The 26,805-nt window shown below is 33.8% G+C and overlaps 1 protein-coding gene across 9 annotated transcripts in view; it reads right to left on the bottom strand.

Moving 5' to 3' along the window:
• Positions 1-26,805, bottom strand: part of LOC126771825 (dual 3',5'-cyclic-AMP and -GMP phosphodiesterase 11) — a 224,166-nt gene that overhangs the window by 113,622 nt on the left and 83,739 nt on the right. For 2 of the 9 annotated variants that reach the window (XM_050491937.1, XM_050491936.1), the window contains one exon: positions 19,156-19,471. The exons of 4 other annotated variants lie outside the window; for them this stretch is intronic. In XM_050491937.1, coding sequence (XP_050347894.1) covers positions 19,156-19,288 — 133 coding nt within the window. In that variant the 5' untranslated portion in view covers positions 19,289-19,471. Of the gene's footprint in view, positions 1-8,761; positions 8,932-19,155; positions 19,472-26,805 lie in introns of all 9 variants that reach the window. 3 more of the 9 variants (XM_050491938.1, XM_050491939.1, XM_050491940.1) reach the window with 3 other exon arrangements.

The following is a 26,805-nucleotide window of genomic DNA, read 5'->3' as shown; positions in this document are numbered from 1 at the left end:
AAGGTTGGTGGTGCATTGGCTATGTAAGCGATGGTTGACATCTCTTACAATGCCAATGTCTAAGGGCGTTGGTGACCACTAACCATCAGGTGGCCCATATGCGCCGTCCGCCTTCCTATTCTATATATATATCAAAATAATCTTTGCTCAATGTTATTAGGAGACAACTCCACAGTATTACTCTCCATAGTATTTATCCGTTTATAGTATTTATGTAATCAAAATTTATAAATATATAATTAAGTATATGTATATTTACAGTACTTCCATACGGAGACCTATAGTAAAGCTTAATGTATATCTATATACATAAAGCTTAATTTTATACTAAATATCAAGATAACAAATGATTTTGAAAAAAAATAATCATATTTTCAAAATCGATCAAGAGTACCGATAAGAGCTTATATACTCATAATTGTATGAATATTTTTTTTGTTGGTATAGAATGCGTCTAGACTATTCATCTGATCTGCTTTTAAACTTTATACAAATTTCGACAATTGAGTAACAACTTCTGAATATATATTGAGAGTATAGTAATAAATAATATATACCAAGTCAATTGTTTATGACACAATCACTATTAGATAATTGTTTGATTGATCGTCTCTATTTAACATCTGGCCACAGATACAGGTCAAGCAGCAATTTCCTTATTGAAACGAGTATTTGAATTTCCGCAAACCAAAACTTGTTACCAGCGAATCAGCGAGTAAGTTCATTCAATTTTAAAAAAATTAACAAATCGACTATGACAATTTTTACGCAAAATGTTTTAATTTCAGGCAAGCATCATTTTTAACGGGTCTTTAAAGATATTATCAGTTATTTACAAATATACATCTGCGAGATGACGCTGCAAATAAGAGATTAAATCACTTCAAGAGTATTGAACTTTTATTAGCTGTGTAACAGCAACAGTAATCTTTTTGAGGAGAAGGTTTTGGAGCTTATTCCACCACGCTGCTTCAAGGCGGGTTGGTGGAATACACATGTGGCAGAATTTCAGTGAAATTCGATACATGCAGGTTTCCTCACGATGTTTTCCCTCACCGTCAAGCACTAGATGAATTATAATAACACTCGGGTTTGAACCCACGATCATCGGTTAAGATTCACGCATTCTTACCACTGGGCCATCTCGGCTTGCTGTGTGATATACTTACTTTTCTAAAATTAAAATATACTAACAAATATTTATTAATTATTTAATAAACTTTAATTACTGTTCAGGAAAGTTTATAAATATTTCACAGTTGGGTTAAAACCTCCTCTCAATTTTAGGGGAAGATTTGGAAGTCATTCCAATAAAGTTAATTGGATATATATATGTAGATATTCATTCGACACTTTTCTCAACTTTTTTCAATATGTTTTCGACCGCCAAGCACGAGATGAATTATAAACGCACATGAAAATTCAGTTGTGCTTACCCGGTTTTGAAACTGTGATCTTCGGTTAAGATTCACGTATTCTAACAATTGAGCAGTCTCGACTGAACACTTTTATTAATATAAATATTCATAGAAAGAGAATTGTTTGCTAGACTTATTATAATTTATCGCGATACGTTAAGCCGTGCTTATGTTATAACAATTATGGAAAATAGAATATGATTAATAACCACTTGTAACTAACTATATAACAACTAGTACAAACGCCGCGACTTATCACAATTCATAATAAATTACAAACAAAGCTCGAACAATTATTGAATAACAATAATAATTATGAAATATGAATTGTAATGTGTTATTCTATACCCGTATATTATATTTATTTCACCTTATTTTGTGGACCAGAAAAAAACACTGGTGAGCTAAGTCTAAAAGGCACGACTTTATTTATTTAATCAATCGATTAACAAAGCATATTATATACGAGACATGTATAATCATACAAAATCTCAATTACAATGTACAGTAATAAAATATACACTGGCCGCCAAAAAAATCGACCCACCCGTATTTTTTTACTTACAAAGTTGTTATCTTAACTATGCGACGACCTAGGTGGATTGTTTTACTTATGGGACATACATTTAACATTTTATTACCCACTTGATATTGATTTGGAGGAGTTGTAAGTGTTATTGAGGATATTTGGAATATTTTTAAAGTATTGATAAGAAAACGTTACTTTGTGCACAAAGTGCATGGTTAGTTTATTTCCAGTTCTTAACGCGGAGTCATCTCGGTTCGATGTTTATTATTGATTATGTGTATGAAACTTTGTTGAAACAATAATTTTAATAAGTTTAAACATAAAAAATGGATACTACTGAAGCAGAAGCTGCTCAAGTCGTAGCTCTTATTCATGAGGGGTTAAGTCAGCGAAATGTGGCTAGAACACTAAAATTAAGTCGTTCAGCGGTGCGAAGAGTGTACAAACGCTACTTGGAGACTGGGGAGTATCGCCGGAGACCAGGATCTGGCAGGGGGCGTGTCACGAACCCGACCGATGACCGTTTTATTGGTTTGACGTCTTTAAGAAACCGACATCTTTCGGCTGTTGACGTTCAAGGTAGACTCCTAGAAAGTCGTGGAGTGTCTGTGAGTGAAAATACTGTAAGAAGAAGACTTCGAGAGCAAAACTTAACCCCTCACAAGCCAGCAACAGGACCAAAACTCACAGCATCCCATCGACAAGCAAGACTACAATTTGCTAGGCAGCACGTCGATTGGACACTGGACCAATGGGAGACAGTATTGTTCAGTGATGAAAGCCGAATGTCTCTAGTAGGCTCTGATGGACGACGTAACGTCATGCGAAGGCCAGGAGAACGCTACTCTCAGTGTTGCATTCGAGAAACAGTCCAATTTGGTGGAGGCTCTACAATGTTTTGGGGAGGTATTTCTTTGACGGGACGCACAGAGCTGGTTTTTTCCGTAATCGTGCTGTTAATGCTGAAACTTACATAACGGACATTCAGGAGCCTCATGTGATGCCTTACGCTGGATATATTGGGGATAATTTCCAACTTATGCACGACAACGCACGACCTCACGTCGCTAGAATTGTTAAAGACTATCTCAGGGAAGTCGAAATTCCAGTTATGCAGTGGCCAGCCAATAGTCCGGACTTAAACCCGATAGAGCACCTCTGGGACCAGCTAAAACGTACGGTTCGAGCACGAAATCCAATTCCAGAAACCCTGAATCAACTGGAAGCTGCCCTAACTGAAGAATGGCAACGGACCCCACAGGAAGACATTAAAAAGCTCATCAGGTCACTTAATAGGCGTATGCAGGCAGTGATTAGGTCAAGAGGAGGAAACACTCCCTATTAAAGTAAGATTTAGGCACCCAAATTTAAAAACAAACGGCATAATCGTTTTGTACACAAAAAAATAAAATTGCGTAAAATTTTGTGTTTTCGTGTTTTGTCACATATTAACCTAAAAACCTATTTTTTGCGCACTGTTTCTGTTTTTGTACAATCCTACAATTGCATTTTTTCATTATCAATCTTAAAAATATAAATATGTGGTAGTTTAAAACCATACGATAGCTTTTTTACAAAAAATGTAGGTGGGTCGATTTTTTTGGAGGCCAGTGTATTTATAAATTAAGAGACACAGGTCTTGTTACACGACCCACTCTCCAGGTTCGTAATTTAAAGTGTACATTTTACTCAATCAATTATTCTACCGCAATTTAGGGCCCAAATAGTAACACTGAATGGCATTATGGCCCATTGGTTGCGTAAAAAAGACATAATATTTCATTCAATAAGACTGCCTACTTTCTTTATCAATAAGAACGATTCTCCTTTTATTATTGTTTCAATCTGTTTTAACTGTTTTCTGTAAAATATCTTGCCAATCAAAACAGATTTTTTGGCGTTATTCATTGTAATAAAATTGACCGTAATAGCCTTTGTTCTAATTAAACTGAGTTATTTCATTGACAAGATGTAGTGTCATAGATATTTGCATATATATATAGTGATACCACACATCCCAATTATAGTTCTCTCCTTCGAGTTACGACTAAATAATTGTAACGTCGATGAACGATGTGTTGGGCGAATTCCAATTGTTACTGTGAATGTAAATAATAAATGTTGGAGTCGTAAGCGTAAGCGTCCCGTGATCAGATCGTACATTATGTTATTATTATTTGAAAGTTTTTATGATTATTTTTAGAGGTTGTTGCGATTACAATTTTTCAGAAATCACTAAGTTATGAGATTCATCGAAATTCGAAATTTGAACTACAATATTCAATCTTCGAAATGTTTTGAAAACAATAACAAAAAAATAAATGTATTTCATTCAATTTTAAATAAAAATGATCTTGAACTACAAGAGGAGTGTTTGTAAGTGTTGTAAGTGTGTGCGCGCGCGTATCGTGTGTGTGTGTGTGTTACATTAGTTACGTATGTGTTCGTATGTGTTGTATCTTATTTTAGTCTCGCATATATATTTAAAAAAATATTCAATTTTACTTTAACTCGAATCAGGAGCAGTTCTTTAAATAATACTAGAATTAGTATAGTTTATTGCTGACACACAAACTATAACCGTTATGAAATAATGATCTCACAAATTAATGAACAGTAGGCTCGAACACATTGGATCCTGATCTCTTAGTAATAAATATTTAAGATGGTCCAATAGATAAAACATATTGATCTCATCACAGGCTTGAATCTAAGTAAGTTTGGCGGGTGATACATTTGCCCATTGATGTAAGATGAAGAAAAATAACCTTCATATTATTAATTAAGCCCGCTTTATTTCAATAAACTATTTACTATACACATACATGTACACTAGCAGTGAAACTAATATAATAACTTCAAGGTAGCTCAGCGTTTTATGCCGCGAGCTATTGTCGGAGTATTTTTGAACGATATATAAGGAATGAGATTATCAGACGTAACTTGGATAATTGACAGTGTGAAGTGACAATGAACTGATCAAGTTAGTCCTACAACTGATAGCCATTGAATCAGAATGGTATTTCAGAACTGGTAGTAATAGGGCTCGACATTTCACCAGATGGACTAATACCCATCAGAATATGGCCTAATATGAATGTTGGAAGTAATTTTAGTATAATTTGACACAGTGGACTGCAATAGACGCAATTGATTATTATTATTTATATTTATTTAATCATTTGTCCTAACTGACACAAATTAGAAATTTTTAGATGACCTTCAACGGGAAGGAATTTTATATGTACGCTGTATATAAGTTAGAATCATAAACTTTTAACCTTATTTACCTGTAAGAGATCGGGATGGGTATTTAATATGTATTGTATTCGGTAATGTTATGTCCTGTAAGAAAGATTTATAAATATGTAAGACGATAAAATATTATCCCATTATGTAACACACTATCAGTTTTCCTTGTATATAAAACAGTATAAATATCATTCGAAACAATATATAATATGGATAAATCAGAATATAAAACTAAATAAATTTAATAAATTTGCAAGCAGGATGTGTATTTAGCTATATGTAATTAAAACGGTGAAAAAGAGTTCACTACTGAGTTTCTTGTCGGTTCTTATCGGTAGAATCTATATTCCGAACCAGTCGGTGGTAACTTTAAATTTAATTAAATACTGTTAGAATAACACACTGAATAGATATTTTTTTGATTGATTGATTAATGTTGATAAATTAATGTAATACGCAAAAATACATACTTGTAAACTTTTATTAGACTTTCACATTTAGAAGTGAAGTGATGAAATGAATGAAGTGAACATACGATGAACACTTTTAAGTATCTTAAATTAACATAGGATAATATACCAAATCCAGTAGCTGGAATTCCCTCTTTTTGGCGGAAAATAAACACACCTGCGTCTTAGATGCATTGAACATGACCAAATTGGCATCGCCCCAATCGGACACTGCCTTAAGGGGCACGCTCAGGCGCTCTACCGTGGACTCTCTCTGAGCCTGGATTTGGGCCACACTAGCTCGCGCGTTGGACTTGTAGGTCTCGACGACTGTGCAATCATCTGCGTACCCATGGATACCGGGCATCAGCAGATCATTAATGTGTAGGAGAAATAGTGTCGCCGAGAGCACTGACCCCTGGGGAACGCCAGTATTTATAGCCATTTGATCCGACGAGTGGCTATTAACCACCGCTCGTAACAATCGATTCCTCAGGAAGTCTGAAATCCACGCACACAGGCCAGCAGGCAGGCCATATGCAGGAAGCTTGCTGATAAGGCCGTCATGCCAAACCCTATCAAAGGCCTTCGACATATCCAAAGAAACAGCAAATGCCTCCCCGTGTTTCTCGATGGCCTCACTCCAGATGTGTGTGACGTACACCAGAAGATCACCAGTGGACCGGTTTCGGCGAAACCCGTACTGGTCACTGAGAATATCATTGGCTTCCAGGTACGTCAGGAGCCAGGACGTAACCGAGATGGGTCTGTAATTGGCAGAGTCAGCACGATTACCCTTTTGATGCATTTATCAGAGGATTCGGTTACAAACATACTAGTATAAGAGTGTAAAATTTTATATTTTATATAATTACTAACACACTGACGGACACGTTAAATTTTATATAATTACTTGCTACACGTATTCGTACGGGTAGTATAAGGCTCTATATGAAACGTATATATCGTTATACATAAAACTCTATTGGTTAACACGCTGCACGCCATGAAAGCCCCGGTCGGTTCAGTTTTTTACGACGCGTTCAAAGTCATAGTCACTCCACTAAGCTTTTATAAATTATACAACTAAGTTTTCCCTATGAATCACTCCATTGATGAAAACCGTATGAAAATTCGTTCGGTAACTTTTATGTTTAATAAGCCGAGATGGCCCAGTGGTAAGAGCGCGTGAATCTTAACCGATGATCGTGGGTTCAAACCCGGGCAAGTACTACTGAATTTGCATAGGCTTAATTTGTGTTTATAATTCATCTCGTGCTTTACGGTGAAGGAAAACATCGTGAGGATGCAGGTTGCATGTGTCTAATTTCACTGAAATTCTGCCACATGTGCTTTCCACCAACCCGCATTGGAGCAGCATAGTGGAATAAGCTCCAAAACCTTCTCCTCAAAAAGGGGGAGGAGGCCTTAGCCCAGCAGTGGGACATTCACAGGCTGTTATTAAGTTTTTGATTTTATCGCGTTCAGACAGACGTGACATGTGGACAGTTTGTTTTATAATAATATGTAGTGATTATGTATATATGTATTTTTCTCTTTAAATTGTACTAAAAATATTATTGGGTTGTATACGATATTAATGTCAATGTGTACGACATATGCAAAAATGTGTAAGTCATTTACCTACACGAGTATTCTGTAAAAAAAAAAAACTCATCGCAAAAAACGGTCGTTAAATGTCAGAAAGTGATATGCGAAATTGACCATAATGATAACGAAATTACAAGAATACACACATCAAAATAGTATATCATCATAAGTCGGTTGTCAACATTTCACGCGTGAGCATCGAGCTTAAGAATCGCACTCCTGATTAAATCTTATAAACAAAAAATCCAGTATATAAAATCTATTTCCAATTTCACAAACAGTGACAGATTATCTCAAATACAATTAAAATATATGTTAAGAAAACAAAATCAAAATCTGACAGTAATGTTCGTAAAAATTTAAACAAATTGATTTAATAAATACTAGTTTTCATCCGCGCCTTAACCGACGTATAAAAATAGAGAGTAGTGAAAAAGTAGCCTATGTAGCCTTGGGGTTCAAGCTTGCTTTATATCAAAATTTCATCAAAATCGGTTCAATAACTTAGCCGTGAAAGCCTAACAGACAGACAGAGCTACTTTCGCATTTATAATATGAGTATAGATATCATTGCGATAATAATTTCTGAAGATTAACAACCATGCAGATTTCTCGTCAATTGTTTATGCAAACCGATTTGAATATAAAACGATAACAATAAGGTGTCTGTGGTACTAAAAATAGTTACATGACAAGCAAATTTAAAACGATCATATAGTAGCTTTCACTTATCACATTAGCGACTTGATCTCATATTTGTGAATTCAATTTTATATAAGTAACTTTTACATTGTTCAATGTAAAATTCCTTTGTCATTATTACGTGTAATGATTTATTTATACGATATTTAATACTTCGCGCAGTGAATAGCAAGACGGCTAAACAATTGTTACGTTAAAATATTGAAATCACTTAATAGTGTTTTACGAGCCGTTCATAGCCCAAGAATGCGGGTTCAGGCCCGTGCAAGCACAACTGAACTTTCAATTTGTTTATTTGTTTTTATAATAAAATAATAATAATTAGATTTTAAAAAATATAATAAATATAATGGTCGGCGATGAAGAGTTATTCTTCACCGTCGACCATAATATCATGGTTTTTATGTTATAGGTAAACGGACGGGCCACCTGATGTTAAGTGGTCACCACCAGGAAAGACGGGGCACAGCAGTGGGTCACAGAGATTTACAGGCTGTTGTTACTTTACTTTGTTTTACAATACACATAAATGCAAAGTTTATATGTACACCGGTTTTGACTTCTGATCATCATAAATAAATTATGATAATATTATGTTAATTTAATGTCATCAATTAAAGGATTATACTTATCTTATCTTATATTATAATTTAAACTTTTGTAGCTATTTTTGAATATTTTTATTTCAGGTATTAAAATGTTCTTTGAATATCATTTTTGACACTCTATTTGCATATTAAAAATTATCTATAATAATAATTAGTATCTGGTTCATTGCTAAGACATGCCAGCATACGTACTTTTCTTGTGATGGAGACATGATCCGTGGATGCGACACATGCTCGCCGTCTGCCCCATGCAGGCGCTACCTCGTCCGAGACTCCATCAGCCACCTCCAGCGCCACAAACACTATATCTCCATAACAATCATCGACACGTTTACGCCACTCCGACAGAACTAGTTATTCACCTTTTGATTATTTCGATACGTCATATTCGATTCGATACTAGCTGGTTTTGTTATAAACTACTTTTTATAAATTTGCGTTGATTATCCCAATAAAAATATGCTTTATTCAAGTAGAGTCTTACAATTCCTATTTAATAAAAAAAATCAAGATTATATTAAATTTCAAGCTACCGTCGGTTTAGAATATATATATTCTACCCAAAAGAACCAACATAAACCAAAATAAACTAATTAATTACTCTCTTCTGCTAAATAAATAACATAGGTATATTAATAGATAAAAGTGAAGAAATTTTTAATTAAATTTAATTTTAATAAAAATAAACATAACCATGAGCACAAACTCCGCACTTTTTATACCCCAACACTAAACGAGGGGTGTTATAAGATTGACGTGAGTGTCTGTATCTCTGTTTGTCTGTCTACATGTGATCGTAGCTCTCGTACCGATGAACTGATGTTCGTTTAGTTGCTTTTGTTTGAAAGATTTCTTAGTCGAAAATGTTTTAGACTATGTTTAAAGAAAATTTAATAGTACAAGATAATAAATTTATCTAAATTAAAACTTTGTCGCCTCGGGGAACCGCTCCATATTAAACTACTTTAAAATAAATACTCAATCAATAAAATTAATTATGGACCTAACCGCCATCAAAAATTAACATTAAGTACATTAGATATACGTAGATAAGCCGATTAGGTACAAAGATATAAGATAAAGATATAAGGTAAGTAGGTATTTTGTTTAATGGACCGGATTGGGATGCTGGACTTGAGGGTCTCTGTCACAAAAACAGAGGCCCTCCTATTCCACGGTCCACGTCGGGGTCCCCCTCGAGGGGCGTCTATCACCGTCCCTTGGACGGTGAGGTATCTGGGCCTGATCCTGGACGGACGATGGAGCTTCAGGCAGCATTTTATCCCACTCGGCCCGAAGCTTATAAGCGCTGCTGCCGCCCTGGGCCGCCTCCTACCGAATGTAGGAGGGCCGGAAACCCCATGTCGGCGTGTATACGCTGGAGTGGTACGCTCCATGGCGTTGTACGGTGCACCCCTTTGGGTGGATGCTCTCACCGTTCGTAACAGAGCTCTTCTGCGGAGAGTTATAGCGGTGAGAGCGATACGTGGGTACCGTACGGTGTCATGGACGGCACCGACACTTCTCGCGAGCGATCCGCCCTGGGAACTCCAGACGGAGGTACTTGCGGAAGTGCACCGGTTCCGGGTGGAAACGAGGTCAAGCGGCGTCCGTCCAGGCGGAGGTTGAGCGAGTCAGGGCCCTAGCCCAGCGAGCCTTGATTCGCAGGTGGGAGGAGGACCTGAGGTCCCCCTCGGCAGGCCTAGTGACAGTGGAGGCGAACCGCCCTTACTTGAGTCGCTGGGTGGAACGGAGTCACGGCACACTCACAATGAGGCTGACGCAGGTACTTACTGGACACGGTTGTTTCGGTAAGTACCTGCACCGGATAGCGAGGCGGGAGGTGACACCCTCCTGCCATGAGTGTGGTGCGCCTTCGGACACAGCGTGCCACACTCTGATGGAGTGTGCCGCTTGGGGACCTCAGCGCCTGTCCCTGGCGGCCTTAGCCGGTGAAGACCTTTCACTGCCGAGTGTGATAAACGCCATGTTTGGTAGCGAGAGGTGCTGGTTGGAGACGGTCTCCTTCTACGAAAATGTCATGTCGCATAAGGAGGGAGCGGAGCGGGAGCGTGAGGAGAGGGCCTCCGCTGACTCGCAGAAGGCGTCAGCGTTATACGCATCTTCTCCTCCCGCCGTTTAGGGGGTTTAGGGTTGCCGGGGTTAGGGGGTCTTTGTACCCTGAGAACCCCCAGGATTTGGAGGCCTGCAGAGGAAGGCCAACCGTCGGGGCGTCATGGTAGTATGCGCAAGCGATCCTGTGACGCCCCTCAAAAAGGCGGTGTGGGTACCGCTGGTTTTTTAGTGGGTATTCCGGCGCATGCTCCGCGCCGGCGAGTCGACACGACAAAGTTTTAATTTAAATAATGATATTATCTTGTATTATAAATTCTAATATAATGTATTCGGTCCAGATTTTTATATAAATCTCACTATTAATTTTTGATTGTTAACACCTTTATAATATTCATATTATTTATTGTTTTTTTTTATTTTAATTTTAAGATATTTTACTTTTTACCTATTTACTTTTATTTAGTTCTTTTTTTACGTCTTATTTAAGTTTTATTTATCATCCATTTAATCCTTTGTTGGGTAATATTATTTATTCATTAATGATATTTTAATATAGGTATTAATTAAATAAGTAAACTTTATGTACGTATATACTAAGTATGAAAACATTTGTCTTTTGTACATATACCTGAATATTAAACACATGCAAATATTGATTATTATGATATAAGAAATATTATCCTTGATCATTTTACGCCATTCTGTCTTCGTAAAACTATCATCAATGTGTAGAAACGCCGCTTATTCGCTTCAAAAGCGATTTTTACATAATTAAACTATGTAACATAATATTATACTAGGCGATTAAGATAAAAAAATATATTTAAAAGTCAAATACGAAGCCAATATTTTAAATTCAGAAATTTATATTCAACAACAAATAGCTACAAGATATTTTATCAAAAGTAACAATATTCGACCGCGAAAATCGCTTTTGTGCCTCTTAATCAACAGAGGCATCAGTTATGCAGATTTTAATCTCCTTGACTGCGAGAGCTTTGGCAGTGTTTTTACTTATAATATTACATGATAAATGCGCGTTAAATTACCACTGAATTTACGATAATTTACCAAAAGTTACGGTGTGTATTATTTATTTATCTGTAAGATCTTAGGAGCAAAAACTGATGTTTGTATTGTATACTAAAACTATTTATTTTAAAAAATACATATGATTTTTTTAAGCATAAAAAAAATCTGAAGCATTGAAACTGCACTGAAATTTGTAAATAAAACAAAAATATAATTAAAGAGAAATAGGAATACAGATTTCCAATTTAATAATCCAATCAAAGTAAGCAGTTCAATAACTAATTGAAGAAAAATATTTTTCATATGACCATCAATTTATCGATAACAATATATTATTGAAAGTCAAAAAAATATTAGTTGAATAAACAAGAAAAATAATGGAGAGCTCTCATACGTCCCCATTTGATAAAATAGAATGTTCAAAGCGGAGAAAGTAGCCGAAACGAATGACAGTGAATACAAAACAACGAATGTCGTTGATTAATCGTCATGTGTACTCGCTTTGAATGTCATTCATGAATGGAGGTTGTAGTAGTAAATCATTTGATCGATGCCAACCTCGCTCCCCCGCAAGCAAACATTCGTTCAGTCAGTGAACCGTGGACAACTGTTTCTGTTTCAAGTTTACGATTTGATAGGGATTGATGACGAAGCCTACGTTCTATTCTGTAGCTTAATGTGATTTTCAATTGAATTTTAGAAACAGTTTATGTTATTTAAGTCTCCTAATCGTGCTTAACATAATTATTTTTTCATTAACTGTAACAAAAGAATACGAATTAACGGTAGAATAAATAATGGTTGGTCTTACATTAAACTATTTTTTTTTCAGTGCTTTATGACGGTATCTGTAAATAAAAAAGTTTAAAACCGCATTATTTCATGTAGCAGAATCAATTTATATTCATTGTAACTGTCGCTTTCGTTTGTATATTGTAAAATAAAAAAAAAAAACAAGAAATAAATTAGGAACTTGGTTTATTTAACTACATTTAATTTAAATCGGATGTCAAAAACTGCACACGTTTTAAATCAGAAAATACACGCAACGAACAAAATATTTACATTTAAAAAATAAATTTACTACAACAAAATTTACACGAAGGTCGATTTACGGTCTTCATGCCTGCCTCGATATACAAGATCGAACACGTTTCAACAACTAAAGTAATTTATCTGATGGGATACGAAAATTAAGGTTGCTCCCTTAGGGTTACCATGATAAATGTTTGATTGAAATGAAATAAAACGAAAATGTACGAAGGAAATAAAAACAACACATTTTCTTCATTCATATAAGTGTGAGCGAACTGTTACTATATTGAATAGAATTAAATGCTTAAAAAAATAGGCTGACATACTTTAAGACAATTATTTTTAAAGAAAATAGTTCGAATCTAAATCGCAGTAAATACTTTTTGTTATATGTATACGTACGTATTAAAGTTTAATTCTTCATTTAATATTCGATTTTAAATAATTTAATGATTGATTTAGTTTCTTTATATTCATTTACACGTAACTTCGAATTAAGCCCTTCAGTTTTATGAGAGACATCCCAGAAATAGAAAAAGCGTGGTAAGTGTCTCGCCACAGAATGTGGAGGGCATTTACGACGGGCCGAACATTTGACACAGTGCGCGTGGGCAAGACGCTAAACTGCTATTAAGAGCAACTACAACACAAATTGTAATTAATGACTTCAGCGGTTACGATCTTTGAACAAAAAAGTATTTCGAAATGACAACAAGAAGAAACTTTCATAGAAATATTGAATAGATACTACCTTTGATATATTTTTAAGGAATTTACTGATTGATTTACTGATACACGGATTTGGTAACAGAAATTGTCGAAGAAGAATTTGACACGAACGACGTAGCACACTCACACATTACTATTATAAAGTATTAAAAATAATTAAATGTAGGATATATTATAAAAGAAAACAAACTGAATATTATTCAATTTTATTCAAATCTTAAATATTTAAACGATCGCATATTAGTGAATGAAATTTCTAACACAGCAATTTGAGGTTACGAAAGATCTATCCACACAACTGTAATTGTGTTTTACTTCAATAGTAGGCGCTTAGTTTGAAACACATTTGAGTTAAAGATAAATTTTATGAATAACAATTTGTATAATGATATGTCGCTAACATAAATGTTAACCATTTCAATAAGGTCAATGAACCTGAAGTACCGTGTAAATTATTATATTATGTAATTTGTTGAACATAGTGTGATGAAGCTGAGAATTATTTGTTTTATTTTTATGTAACAATAAGAACATTGAAGTTGATATATCGCAGATATATGTATATATATGTATGTATATATATATAAATATATATATAATGTATATTTAGTCATATTTAATTTAAAACTCGGTACAATACGTGCTATGAAAGCTGACTGGTCAGTCATTCTGTGCGGGTAGTGTCTAGTAATAAAACATAAAACGCAAGTGAATACGCATTTTGCGCAAATACAATTACGTTGATTGAATGTTTAAATTTTGCGAACGTCTCAGATAGCCTTGATTCGAGTCGGTCAACATAGTTTCCGTTTTTTTTTTATAAAATTGGTGACTTAGCATCAGGCTAAGTGGTTACCAACGCCCATTGACATTGGCATTGTAAGAAATGTTAACCATCGCTTACATCGCCAATGCGCCACCAACCTTGGGAACTAAAATGTTATGATCCTTGTGCCTACAATTATACTGGCTCACTCACTCTTCAAACCGGAACACAACAATACTAAGTACTGTTTTGCGGTAGAATATCTGATGAGTAGGGGGTAACCTTCCCAGACGAGCTTGCACAAAGTCCTACCACCAGTAAAACCGCTTATTGTAACAATAGTTTAAACAAGCCCCATAAGATAAAAATTCCTTGTAAGCCACGTTATTTTAAATTAATTAAAATTTATAAAGGTAAATTATTTATTGTATGGGTAAATATTGAAAATAATAACAATAAAAATCGAACATTATTATAGTTCCCACATTAATATGATTAACTTTCATGTAAAAGGAAGCCATATATATGCATATAATAATCGGATTTATATAAACCTTGGTTGAGATTCTGCCGTGTATTATTTGCAATAATTACATAACAAGTAAACTACATTGGCTTCGTTTAGAAATAAACAAACTTACATGAGGTAGGATTTGTACCAGTGAAAGAGTTTTAAGAGTCCAGTAACATGCTTTATATTGAAATAATAATTTGAGTTTTAGTCCTATCAAATTGACATGAATAATTTCGTCAATTTGACGCGATAAATCAGTAATGTAAATGTATAAACTAAAATGTACATAATGAATTTTATATATAATGTTTTTTTTTATATATGTCCGGGATGGCAAATGACTCTACTCCACCTGATGGTAAGTGGTAGTAGAGTCCAAACGCGACGACGGCCAGTACAGTCGGGAAGAATGTTCTGTACTAGCCGTCACCGCCTTGCCGGCCCGCAAGATGCCTCTTCACGCCTCGTTTGAAGGAACCCGGGTTGTAAGAGGAGGGGAACACGTGAGCTGGTAAGGAATTCCATTTTTTGGTAGTGCGACAAAGAAAGGAGTTGCCAAATTTCTTTGTGCGCGATGGAATTGATGTCACAGTTAGGCGGTGACATCGAGAACCAGCTCGCGTGGACTTAAGAAGGAAGGGGGAAGCAGGAATAATATTTTCCTTCAAAATATAAGATATGTAAAACTTTATTGAACACGAATGATCCGAAAGGTCCGTTTTTCATTGGATTTAGAGAGCCATAATCATAAGACATTCAGACAAATTTTTCAGTTTTATATGCATATTGAATGTTGATGTATATTTTTTGCTATATAAAAGTAAAGCACAACCTATAAATATCTCATTATTCTCGATTAGGCTTTGAGTTTATATACCGCCGAACATGAGATACAAACAAGATTTTTGCCCATAAAAGTTCTCTCTCTTCGCTCGATCGGTTTGAACTCGCAATTCGCGGTTTGAATATTCGGTTAAAATTATCGTGTCCTTATCACTGAGCCATCTTGGCTTCTCTTATGTGTTATTAGATAAAAAACTGACTTATTTTTGTTTCTCAAATAAATTGATGAAAATAAATGTAATCAGTTCCTAATATAACAAATAGGAAATCCCGTCTAGTACTTGACAATGATGAGAATTGTAAGCGCAGTAATTCTTCCGAGGTGCAGTATGCAATGGGTCCCTCAAGGCGACAAGGCAACGCAATTTGACCTGCCACTCGAGAATACTAAGCAAGTCTAATGTATTCATCTGAGAAAAATCGTGACCAGCCCGCCCCAGGTACACGCTTCGAATGGAATATTAACCGAAATATCGATATGGCTATGGAAATTTTCAACTTTGGAATTATTTTTATATAAAGTATGAGATATAATATAATAGTAGGTAATAAATATAATAATTTGTGTTCTTCATGTACATATGCATATATTTAATATTTACCACAAATCAGACAAGATAGAGTTTGAATCGAAAACAACAAAAATGTAAAAGGATTACTACTTTTAAATAAGTATATACCACTGCCGATTACTTATAAGAAACCAGTGACGCGGCAAATAATTTACAAGCAAATCCCCGAAGACACCAGTTCGTGGCGCCAGAAGTAATAAATTTCGCAAGTCGAAGCATTAAAATCTCGTTAAAACGCTATCCAGTATCGAGGACTCCCTATAGCTAGTAGTTACAGCTCGTCGGCTGTGGGTAATGTAACGTAATGAAACAACCAACGCGAGATGGACGCGACGCTCGTCATTGCCAAAGCGCAACAAGTGAACTCACTCAACAAGTTGCTAAACTAATCTGCGCGACTAATCGTCGGGAAAATGAAAAAGTTAAAAGTTAAGCGCATTAACTTAGCAGTTTATTTACGAAATCGTCTCACGCGTAATTATAGTTCGCTGGAGAATAAACCGTTGCCTGTATATATCATGTTCTAAAGAGACATATCTTTAAAACGTTATTTTCATCACCGAGTGCTCTTAAGTGTTTATCTTGTTTCAATTATAGAGAAAATTCTATGAGAGTTGACAGCATAAATGTTTAAACACAGACACATGATCCTTGGCCTCCTATAATGACAACTGCTTCTAGACATAATAAATACTCGGGTATTCATGTTATTTTCTCAATGGTGTTAAAAACGTGGTTTTTTTTTAATAGTGACGTTTTATATTTATCATGATATTACAATCACTTATTCATGTTTGTTTGTGTTGTTTGCTGCAGGAACTATAGAATTCTTGGAATGGGCGAATGACTCACAGTCTGACAGGAGTCAAGTTTCAAGTTTTTTATTCTTATTATTTACTCGTATCTCCTATAAAGGTTGAACAAGTCTCGATAGATCCGACAGTTCGTTTGATTAAGGTAAGGAAAAATAAGACTTGAAAAGCATCCTTGAAATCCGTAGGTCGCCGAAAGAATGGATGTCATTGTCAATACAATTTACTAAGACAATGGACAATAGTAGCCATGTGTAGTGTCATGTTTGGCTCATACCTAATTTGTATTACACATTGATATTGATTGCGTTAAAAACAGCAGACATGTGGCGTTTGTTGATAGGTATTTCACATCTTTAGCATTTTAAACAGTAAATTATTTCACTCACTTCAATTCACTTCACTCAAAATATAATAGATAATAAATTTAAAAAAAAAAGATTAAATAAAAGATTATGTGCTTGTATATACGTATCTCTTATATGTATGTATGTATGTATGTATGTATGTATATTACACAGGTATGACGAACAAACACTTATCACTAAGAAGGAATCATTAATTATTAGGCCTTAGGTAAAATAAAAAAAAAGCCGAGATGGCCCAGTGGTAAGAACGCGTGAATCTTAACCGATGATCGTGGGTTCAAACCCGGGCAAGCACCACTGAATTTTCATGTGCTTAATTTGTGATTATAATTCATCTCGTGCTTTACGGTGAAGGAAAACATCGTGAGGAAACCTGCATGTGTCTAATTTCACTGAAGTTCTGCCACATGTGAATTCTACCAACCCGCATTGGAGCAGCGTGGTGGAATAAGCTCTAAACCTTCTCCTCAAAAAGAGGAGAGGAGGCCTTTAGCCCAGCAGTGGGATATTCACAGGCTGTTACGGTACGGTTACGGTAGGTAAAATAAATATTAGAACTTAATATTACCAATTCATAAATAATTATACACAATCATCACGTAAAATTACTTTTTTTGATAACAATTTCATAAATCAAAACATAATATAAATATTTTGTTTGAATTCAACTAGCCGCTAACATATTAAACAGATTTTGTATATGAAAACCATATACATCAGTAATGAAAAAAAAATGAAAATTAAATTTAAAATTCGTATGAAATGTCATTCGATAACATAATACCATCGAAAATACAACCAACATCAATATGTAGAGTCACTGAATATTTATATAATTACACAGCTGAAGAAATTTCGTTATAAGATTTATAAAAAAGGATCCTTCGGAATCTTACATTCGACTTGAAGATAAATCCAACAACAAATCGGACGATAAGTCCTAACGTCACGGAATGCCGCCGCAAGGTCGGGTACGTTCATCAACCGACCGTTTGAGATTTCCATGATATACCTATCACCATAACAAACCTATTTAATTATAAGGATAATTGACTACTAGAAATAATAATAATAGACAATAATGTCGACTTGTACACTTACTTAAAACTTTTATTCTAAGAAAACAATACAATAAGACAATTCTCAATTACTCGAACATGTCGTGTAAGCGACAATTAATTAATCGATTTTTATCGAATTAATGGTGAAACCTTTCACATTAAAAGGAATCATTAAATATTTCAATGTTTAAAGGCAGTCAATCAAAGACTTTCAGTAAAATTTCAGCTAATATAATAAACAAATGTTAATTTTTATATTTCTTTAAACAAACACGTCAATAAAGTTGTACACACATTAACCCATTAATAGCCATTTAACTCTATTGAGAAACAAAACTACATAAATACGTATAGAATTAAGACTAGATCGTAATTTTACTTTTATTTAAATAAATTACAAATTATTTCATCTAACAAGCCGGTCACTTTTCAAAACAATTAGCCTTTTCAACATTCAAGGTCGTGCGTCGTATTAGTGTAATTATCAAAATGGAATTTTCCAGTGTTTTCTTTCAGTTTATGTGCGAAGGTTACTGTGTGCTCGAAATACCGATTTGAATATTCTTCAATTCATTATATTGTTTCCAATATATCACAATTAAAGAGTTTTTTTTTACACTTCTTTGTAATCATATTCTACTGAGAATCGTTTAAATTGCTTACGTTTATTTAAAACGGAGTATTAAACAGTAGTATGTAACTTATAAATATCCATTTTCTTGAAAATTAAAAAACAAAATTGAAATAAAATAAAATCAGAAATAAAAAAATACTATACCAAAACATTTTCTAACGAGTGGGCAATTCATCAAGTACTTCCAGGGTGTGTGTGGGGGTTGTTTTTTCTTCTTGCAACTCCTATGTGAGGGGTGGTGGCACCGCTCAGGAGCCTTGCCGTGCTTCGTGAACATTCCGAGTATGCCCTGACACTTCCATAGACTTTCACATCACTGATAAAAATGACTACACCACACAACACTAGTCGTTAACTCGCCAACAACTCACAAACACTAATCACAAAGAAATACCACTAAAAGGTCATCTGTAGCCATCACCCTGCCAGCCAAACACTACACGGGTGCAGCGGACATTAACTGCAAAGAAAAGAAAACAAAAAAATGTAGTAACGCCCCACCCCAAATAAAATAAAAAGAGAAATTAGGATAAAGTAGACCAGACACATCGGATAGTTAAGTGCTCCGTAATATTAACCTTACACTGTTGGTTGCCTCGAAAGGACGAAACAAAAAATATAGTTTCACAGCTGTGACTATTTGTAATACGCCGTTATGATATGAAAGTAGATGTATGTCAATGTTTCACTAGCGTACTGACACGAATTTGTATCAACGCACACGATCTATTAGCTTCATAATCTTGTGTACCCTTTCTAATGGATAAGCGAAAAGTGACATCGATTTTTCGGCGAAACCAAAACTGTGTCAATTACGAATTTTTGGATGAAATAAATTTGTATAGATCTTATCGAACCCAATATTATGTAGAGGAACGCAGTAGTTACCGTTGGAATAAATTAAAACCGTTTTCGACAAGATTCGCCTGTGTTTGTCATAATGTTTTTTAGAAAGAAATCACGTTAAAGGCGCGTTATTGAAATATAAATTGATTAGTTTTTTATTATGAAATTGTATTTCATCGTTTAAGTATACCGACAACATCTTGATGACAATTGAACACAGGATAGTCAAAAACACTATTGTGGAAACATTGTTTATCGTCGTACTTGTTTGCATGCGGTCACAGACCGGCTGCGGAAGGTCAAGGCGCTACTACATGTACCACGCTCGGACAAGGATTTTATCATTGTTCCGTTAACATTATGAGTAGTTGCTTTTTGTTGCGTGATCTTTGTCTGCATGTTTTTTAAAAATCATCACTGTCTAAGTGAGAGTTAACATTTTGGGGAGGCACAGACAACCCAATTCAGAATCCGAGAACTTTTAAATTCTAAAATATCTTCAATAATTTCTAAAAATTTATAAATTATAAGTTGACTTCTATGAGTTTTTAATTGATTTTGTAAAGTTATTAATAACTGGACTATTATCGTTGATCGGAAACTTTGATTTACGATATCAAAATTATTGTTCAAATATTCAAGTCTCAGCTATTATTATGAGTTTAAATTTAAATATACATTTTTTGCACTGGTAACATTATAAAAAATATATCTTATAAATTATTATGCTACTGAAACGATTGTAAGTACAATAAACATTTTTATATAAATTCCGTTTTCTCTTTTCTATACGTTTTTTATAAATGAAATTAACTCCTTATTTCTTACAATGTTTCCGTCTTGAAGCAACTTCATCGATCAATATCCACGAGATCAGGGCCCGATCGATTTTGTTTCTCCCTTATATGCATGTTTGAACAGTTGTATAAGTACACGTCCGAGCCGGATGATTCACTCTATACCAAATACGGTATTCGTTCAAGTGTGTACCCTTTCTTGTATTTGAAATAAAAAACACAACCAGACTTTCAATGTTAATCGCTTCAACGTCTTCTTTTACTTCTATATTTGTTTGTGGTAATAATATTAATCACAAAATCGTATTGATATAAGTACAATTATTTCATCAGATAATAATAACTATTGTTAAAAGAGAGCAGATGGTGCGGGTTTGATATCCGAGCTCGTCGTTTGTACAAAAGTGACCGTTTGGTGGAGCTCGGGGGTTAGGGAGTAGATGTTCATTCATCTGAAGAATGACGTCATGCGGGGTCGTGTCCCCGCGGTTAGCGACAGAAAATAGATGAAGAGAGAAAAAACTTCAAACATCAAATCGATCTGTACAATGTTCCCTTAGGCATCTTCGTCCTATTTTTTTAAATGATTGGAATAATCATGTTCAGTAAATCATATAGTGTAGTATATGTATAGCCTTTATTCAGAAAGTTAATGTATTTTTAATGTTTGAGCTCAGTCGTCATTAGGAAGGCACCGATACTTCAAGTAGGTTCTTTTGTATTTTCGAATACATATATTTCACCAAGTATTTTCAATATTGTTACTAATTTATTGCTTTTATATTTCAAGATTGACGTTTTCTATTCAATACTATCATGGCGTTAAGTTATCTGTTAGCATGTCAACATTGGAATTTATATAAAGTTAATGTACTCGCCATCTTCAAATAAAAAAAAAATGTTGGTTTTTCTTAAAGACTATATGATTTCTTTTAATTCAAATACAACTTTTTCTCATTTTTTGCATTGTGTCTTTACTCAATATATTTGATTCAGGTCTCAATATATTGTTTGTTTGTATATTACGTAAATCGTTACTATATTATTAATGTGAAAGTGAGTATGTTCGTTACGCTTTCAAGTCATGCGCGTTGTCAGGGATACAGAAAAGGACATTGTTTACCTAAGACCCCCTTCACACACTCATAGTCTTATAAAACTTACTTGCAACTCATAACTATACTTATATATACAACTCATAAAACTTACTCGTTTCTAGAAGTAAAATATTATCTATTATACGCGAGCAAATACGCAAGTTAAAGCTGGGTGTGAAGCTAACTAGAATTAGAAAGTATTGAAACATACCTAATATAAGCAAATAGTAATCAGAACGATGAGCTATAAAGAATTGTCAGTGTTTGTAGCATAATGTTTCAGTGAGGGCATATCGATTGAATTAATGAGATGTGGGCGCACGTGTGGTCCGTGTGCCGAGTCGTGGAAGCGATTACAAATGATAGAATTATCGCTTTAAGAATTTTTTATGGGCACTTTATGACATAAGAACAATAGATGGAATTTTGTAACGCTGTTGTTAGCGTGATTTAAATTTGTATAATCGTTAAAGGCAGCGTTTTTAATGATAATTCAAACACGTATATCTGTTTTGCGAAACTATGTTGAAGTTCACAACGTACGGTATTGAAATGGAATGTACTTTTTAAAGTAATGATGCAATCATACTTTTTATATAACATCATAAGTGCTGATAAGTACATCCACGGATTATTGAGACTTATATCCAGTATCCTATTTATTATTCTTGTTTCAATAAATATTATGTGTATATATTTTGTTATTTAATAGAGCAAGACATGCGAGTAACAGGCAAGATGGTACGTGGTCAATGTAGCCTAGAGATTTTTGCAGGGTAGGAAGTTAATATTCCATACATCTCCAATGTATAGCCAATTATTGGAACTATTTGTTGCGCTCCTTATGGTTTATATACTACCTACCGAAAATACAAATTATTGGTTTGACGGTACAATAATTGATTAGTGCTTGGTACCCAGACTATCACCACTACCAAAAAGTTATATTTATCATTATATATTTTATCATAACTTTAATTTTAAATTTGTAAAAATCTGTATCCATTTTTGTACACAAAATCACTAAAAGTTTATTTTATAAATAAAATAGAACAAATAGCACGCACACAGCTTCTCTCATTAAAATTAAAAATTGTTAAATACCGATTTCCAAAGTTCTTTTATCTAAAATGATGAATCCAAGTTAAAAAATTAAGTTAAGTTTTCAAAAATCGTCTCTTAGTGCTAACTAACTGTAAAAGGAACCCCTATGCTTCATGGTGTCAGTTTATTATTTTATTATATATATATAGATAAACTATCGGAGTTAGACATAAAAAGTAGGTTATGTGATGCCTAAGAGGTTTGTTGAGCTTGCTTCACACAATTTTTTTTCAAAATCGCAGCTATTTCAGCTGTTCCGCAGCCATGAAAGTGTAACAGACAGACACGAAGAGTTACTTTCAAATTTATAATATTAGTCTAGACGTTATGTGTTAAAAATATATAGAGATTCATTTGATATACACGAGCTGGCTGCAAATTGGAAATAAGAAGATGATAAACATTACTTTTACACTTTCCCAGGACGTGTAGCATAACAGGTAATATATCAAATATATAGTTTTGTTATCTTTAAATAAATCAATCTGACCAAAATTTGACCGCGGAGGTCAATTAAAAAAATTCCATTCCCCGCTGACTGCGCATTAAATATTATATTGCACAAATGTCTGCACATGCACAACTGCACCCTCTCAGCCCTCTCGCATAATACGATACGACACTTAAGACGTTTAAAAAAACTATCAACATGAATGCTAACTTAAATGTAAAAGTTTATGAACTAAAATAAAATATATTTTAATTACGAGCATACGTGCAATAAATAAAAAAGCCAATTTTGTTTGTTTATTTTGATATGTCCGATTTAAAAAGGCAAATTGGGCCTTTAGAAATTCCGACTAGTATTTGAATAAACTCATGACATAAAAGACATTTAATGTGTGCTGTAAAGTGTACTAACAGGTGCAGGTAGATAAGTCGTTTGGATTGATTATTTATTATTGAATAATATTTGTTTTAAACAAAAAAAAAATGGGATAAAACCCCAATTTGCCCATGTGAAATTTAAATGTAAATATATTTTAAAAGAATTTAAGTCAACTCAGAGGAGACACGTCATTGTACGGTTGAGATAACGAGTGATCGGGTAAGTATGACGGAGGCTTGCCACGATAACACGAGGTCAAACATCCAATAAAACAGTACACCGCACAATAACGAAACATACATTAATATGTTTTACCTAATGTTCGAATAAATTATGATGATTATTATGATTATTACTTTATTATGATGAACATTATGATTATTTCTTTATTATTTTTTTTGCTAATATTTCCACATAAAAATAAAAAAATTCAACATGATCTTACGAAAACATTGACGAAATTTTTTTTTGTAAAATGTTATTCTTTTAAACTATACATAAAATTATTTAAGTCTCAATAATTGCTATTCCAGACGCCGCTGCTTCGAACGAAAGTGGGGTTGTTCACCTTTAGGAATTAATGGTGTGTCTTACTAATGCTTTTGTTGTGTTCTATCGTTAAATTTATAACTAAACGGAAATTGATCCTGATTATGTATCGCTTAGAATTTGCTAATGATACTGATGCCAATAATCTTGGAAAGTTAGAGATAACATCAACGATAAATATTAAATAAGGTTATAATTTTTAATCCGATCTAATTATAAAATTTAATTATTAATTAATAATTTCAGAACCTCCATTATCACATACATTTCGGTATGTCAAAAATAAGAAAAATATAAATCATTCAAATGGGTAAAGGTAATAGAACAAAAAATTAGATATTCGATTCTACGTGATCATGTTTAAGTGGCATCTAGAGCACGTGCTTTAAAGTAATTGTCGATGTGTGAGTAAATACAACAGTGCATAGTGGTAATTGCGTATCTTAGGTAGCGGAGAGGGCGGGGCGGCGCACGCGAACTGATAATAATTATTAGTCTAGGGCAATTAAGAGGCGCCAGATATACGCCATGGTTGAGATAGCGGACTTGAGGAACAGAGGCCGACTTGAAAGATGAAGCGATCTTGAAACAGATCCGGGTTCCTTAGCAGTGGACTAATGACAAATAAACTAGAAGCTTGATAAACAAATCTTACATAATATTACAACTGATAAAAAATATTGAGCAATTCATAGTCATAGATAATAATCAAAACGTAAAAATCGAAGTGTTATGATTGATATTATTTTTATTCCTTAATCATATACGGTTTGTTTGTTATTTGAGGGTATTTTACTCTATTTTCGTCCCAAAGGTCGTGCAAAAGGTAATTACTAATTATGATTCTGTACCAATTTGTATCATTTTTTTCTGAATCAGATTATAAATATTCTTCATGATACGTGATAATTATCTGTTTCAATAAACATGATGTGACCATTTTATAGTTATATAAAGTTGTCGTCTTTAAGATCCGATCTTGGATAAGCAATTTTGCAATTGAATAAGCGATTGGTTGGAACAATCGCATGCTTGTAATATATTGTTTAGTCACTGTGCATGTATGTATGTGTGTTCTTCAACACATTTACGCGCAGCGCTTGTAAAACCGAATGGAATATATTAGACGGTTAAAATAATCGTAATTTTTAATTATTTTTTTCAACAATACTGTATTCACTTAAGATTCAGTTGAATGCTTATGGATTAGTAAGAAAACCAAAATATGTACTATATTATATATACTATGTGAGAGATGAAATTTGCAAGAAAGAGGGAACTATACATACATATATAGAAATAAAGATAAATGAAAGGAAAACTGCGTTATACTCTAAATAAATAGATTAAGTCAAAACTGCCTGTTAATATTCCACAGCTGAACTAAGATCTCATCTAATTTTAAGGATTGAATTTTATTCCATGACGCTGTTTAAAGAAGTGTTAGATACACATGTGGATTTTGTCACGATATTATCCTTCAACGCTGACTTCGAGATGAATTATTACACAAATTAAGTATAAGAACGTTTGAACCTACGATTAGGATTCACGTGTTCCACCACTGAGCCGTCACGGCTCTTCTAAAGTAATAAAATACAAAAACACATAAATAGAAAGAAAATAATGACGATGAATCTAAACGCAATGAAATATCCGAGTCAAGATTAGATAAATAATATTGTAATGGAAAGTTTACTAAAGGTTCTACTGTCTATTATAATGCGTGGTGACGTCACGCAGCATGCAAATTTTCAAACAATATCATCAGAGAAGTGTTATCATATGTTTTTCCGGGTTATTTAGTAGAAAATAGCGTCGACATCGAATATCTACTTATGAATAACAAGGGAAAGTTTACAAACCATTAATATAAACATCAATTGATTAGATAAAGATTTTATATACTACGACGCTTATTAGGAGCACTGCGTTCATTATCTTCGATGATATTTAACATTTCTTTCAATTGAAGCGATTGTTTCTGATTGGTTAAGTTTGGTAATTCGAATTTCAAATACAATAATTAAATATGAAAAAAGCGTAAAGGAGATGGGCCAAAAATTGTATGGGTTTATGTTCCCACACATGTTTTACGGAGACTATATCTATTTTGTTTAATAGAACATGTTTTCTATATCAAGAACAAGAAAGGACATTAAAATTACGAAGATTCAAAGATATCGATCTCATCATCCAATTTTATCATGGTTTTACAATTTTGTCCTATGATCGCATATTAAGTAGTATGTTATATTGGTATAAATATTCATCTCAGGTGATAGAATATCGTTAAATTTAGTTTTAAAACTACTTTTAGAACTTGTTAATTTATTTGGTCTATTTGGTTAAACCACATAAATTTTTTTACCTTTTACCTAAATGATTCAAATATTTTTATTAGACAGAAAACGAAACATTATAGTATTATTTTAAACATTTCAATCATTTTATACATCATCTAATAATAATTTAAAAATACGAAAATAATAGCAATAAACGGCACATCAGGAACGACAATGAACGACGTGTATGACATTACACACTTGACAGTTTGAATTTTAACGAATTT

This window comes from Nymphalis io, chromosome 11, assembly GCF_905147045.1.
Source record: "Nymphalis io chromosome 11, ilAglIoxx1.1, whole genome shotgun sequence".
Classification (NCBI taxonomy): domain Eukaryota; kingdom Metazoa; phylum Arthropoda; class Insecta; order Lepidoptera; family Nymphalidae; genus Nymphalis; species Nymphalis io.
This window is presented reverse-complemented; position numbering and strand designations above follow the sequence as displayed.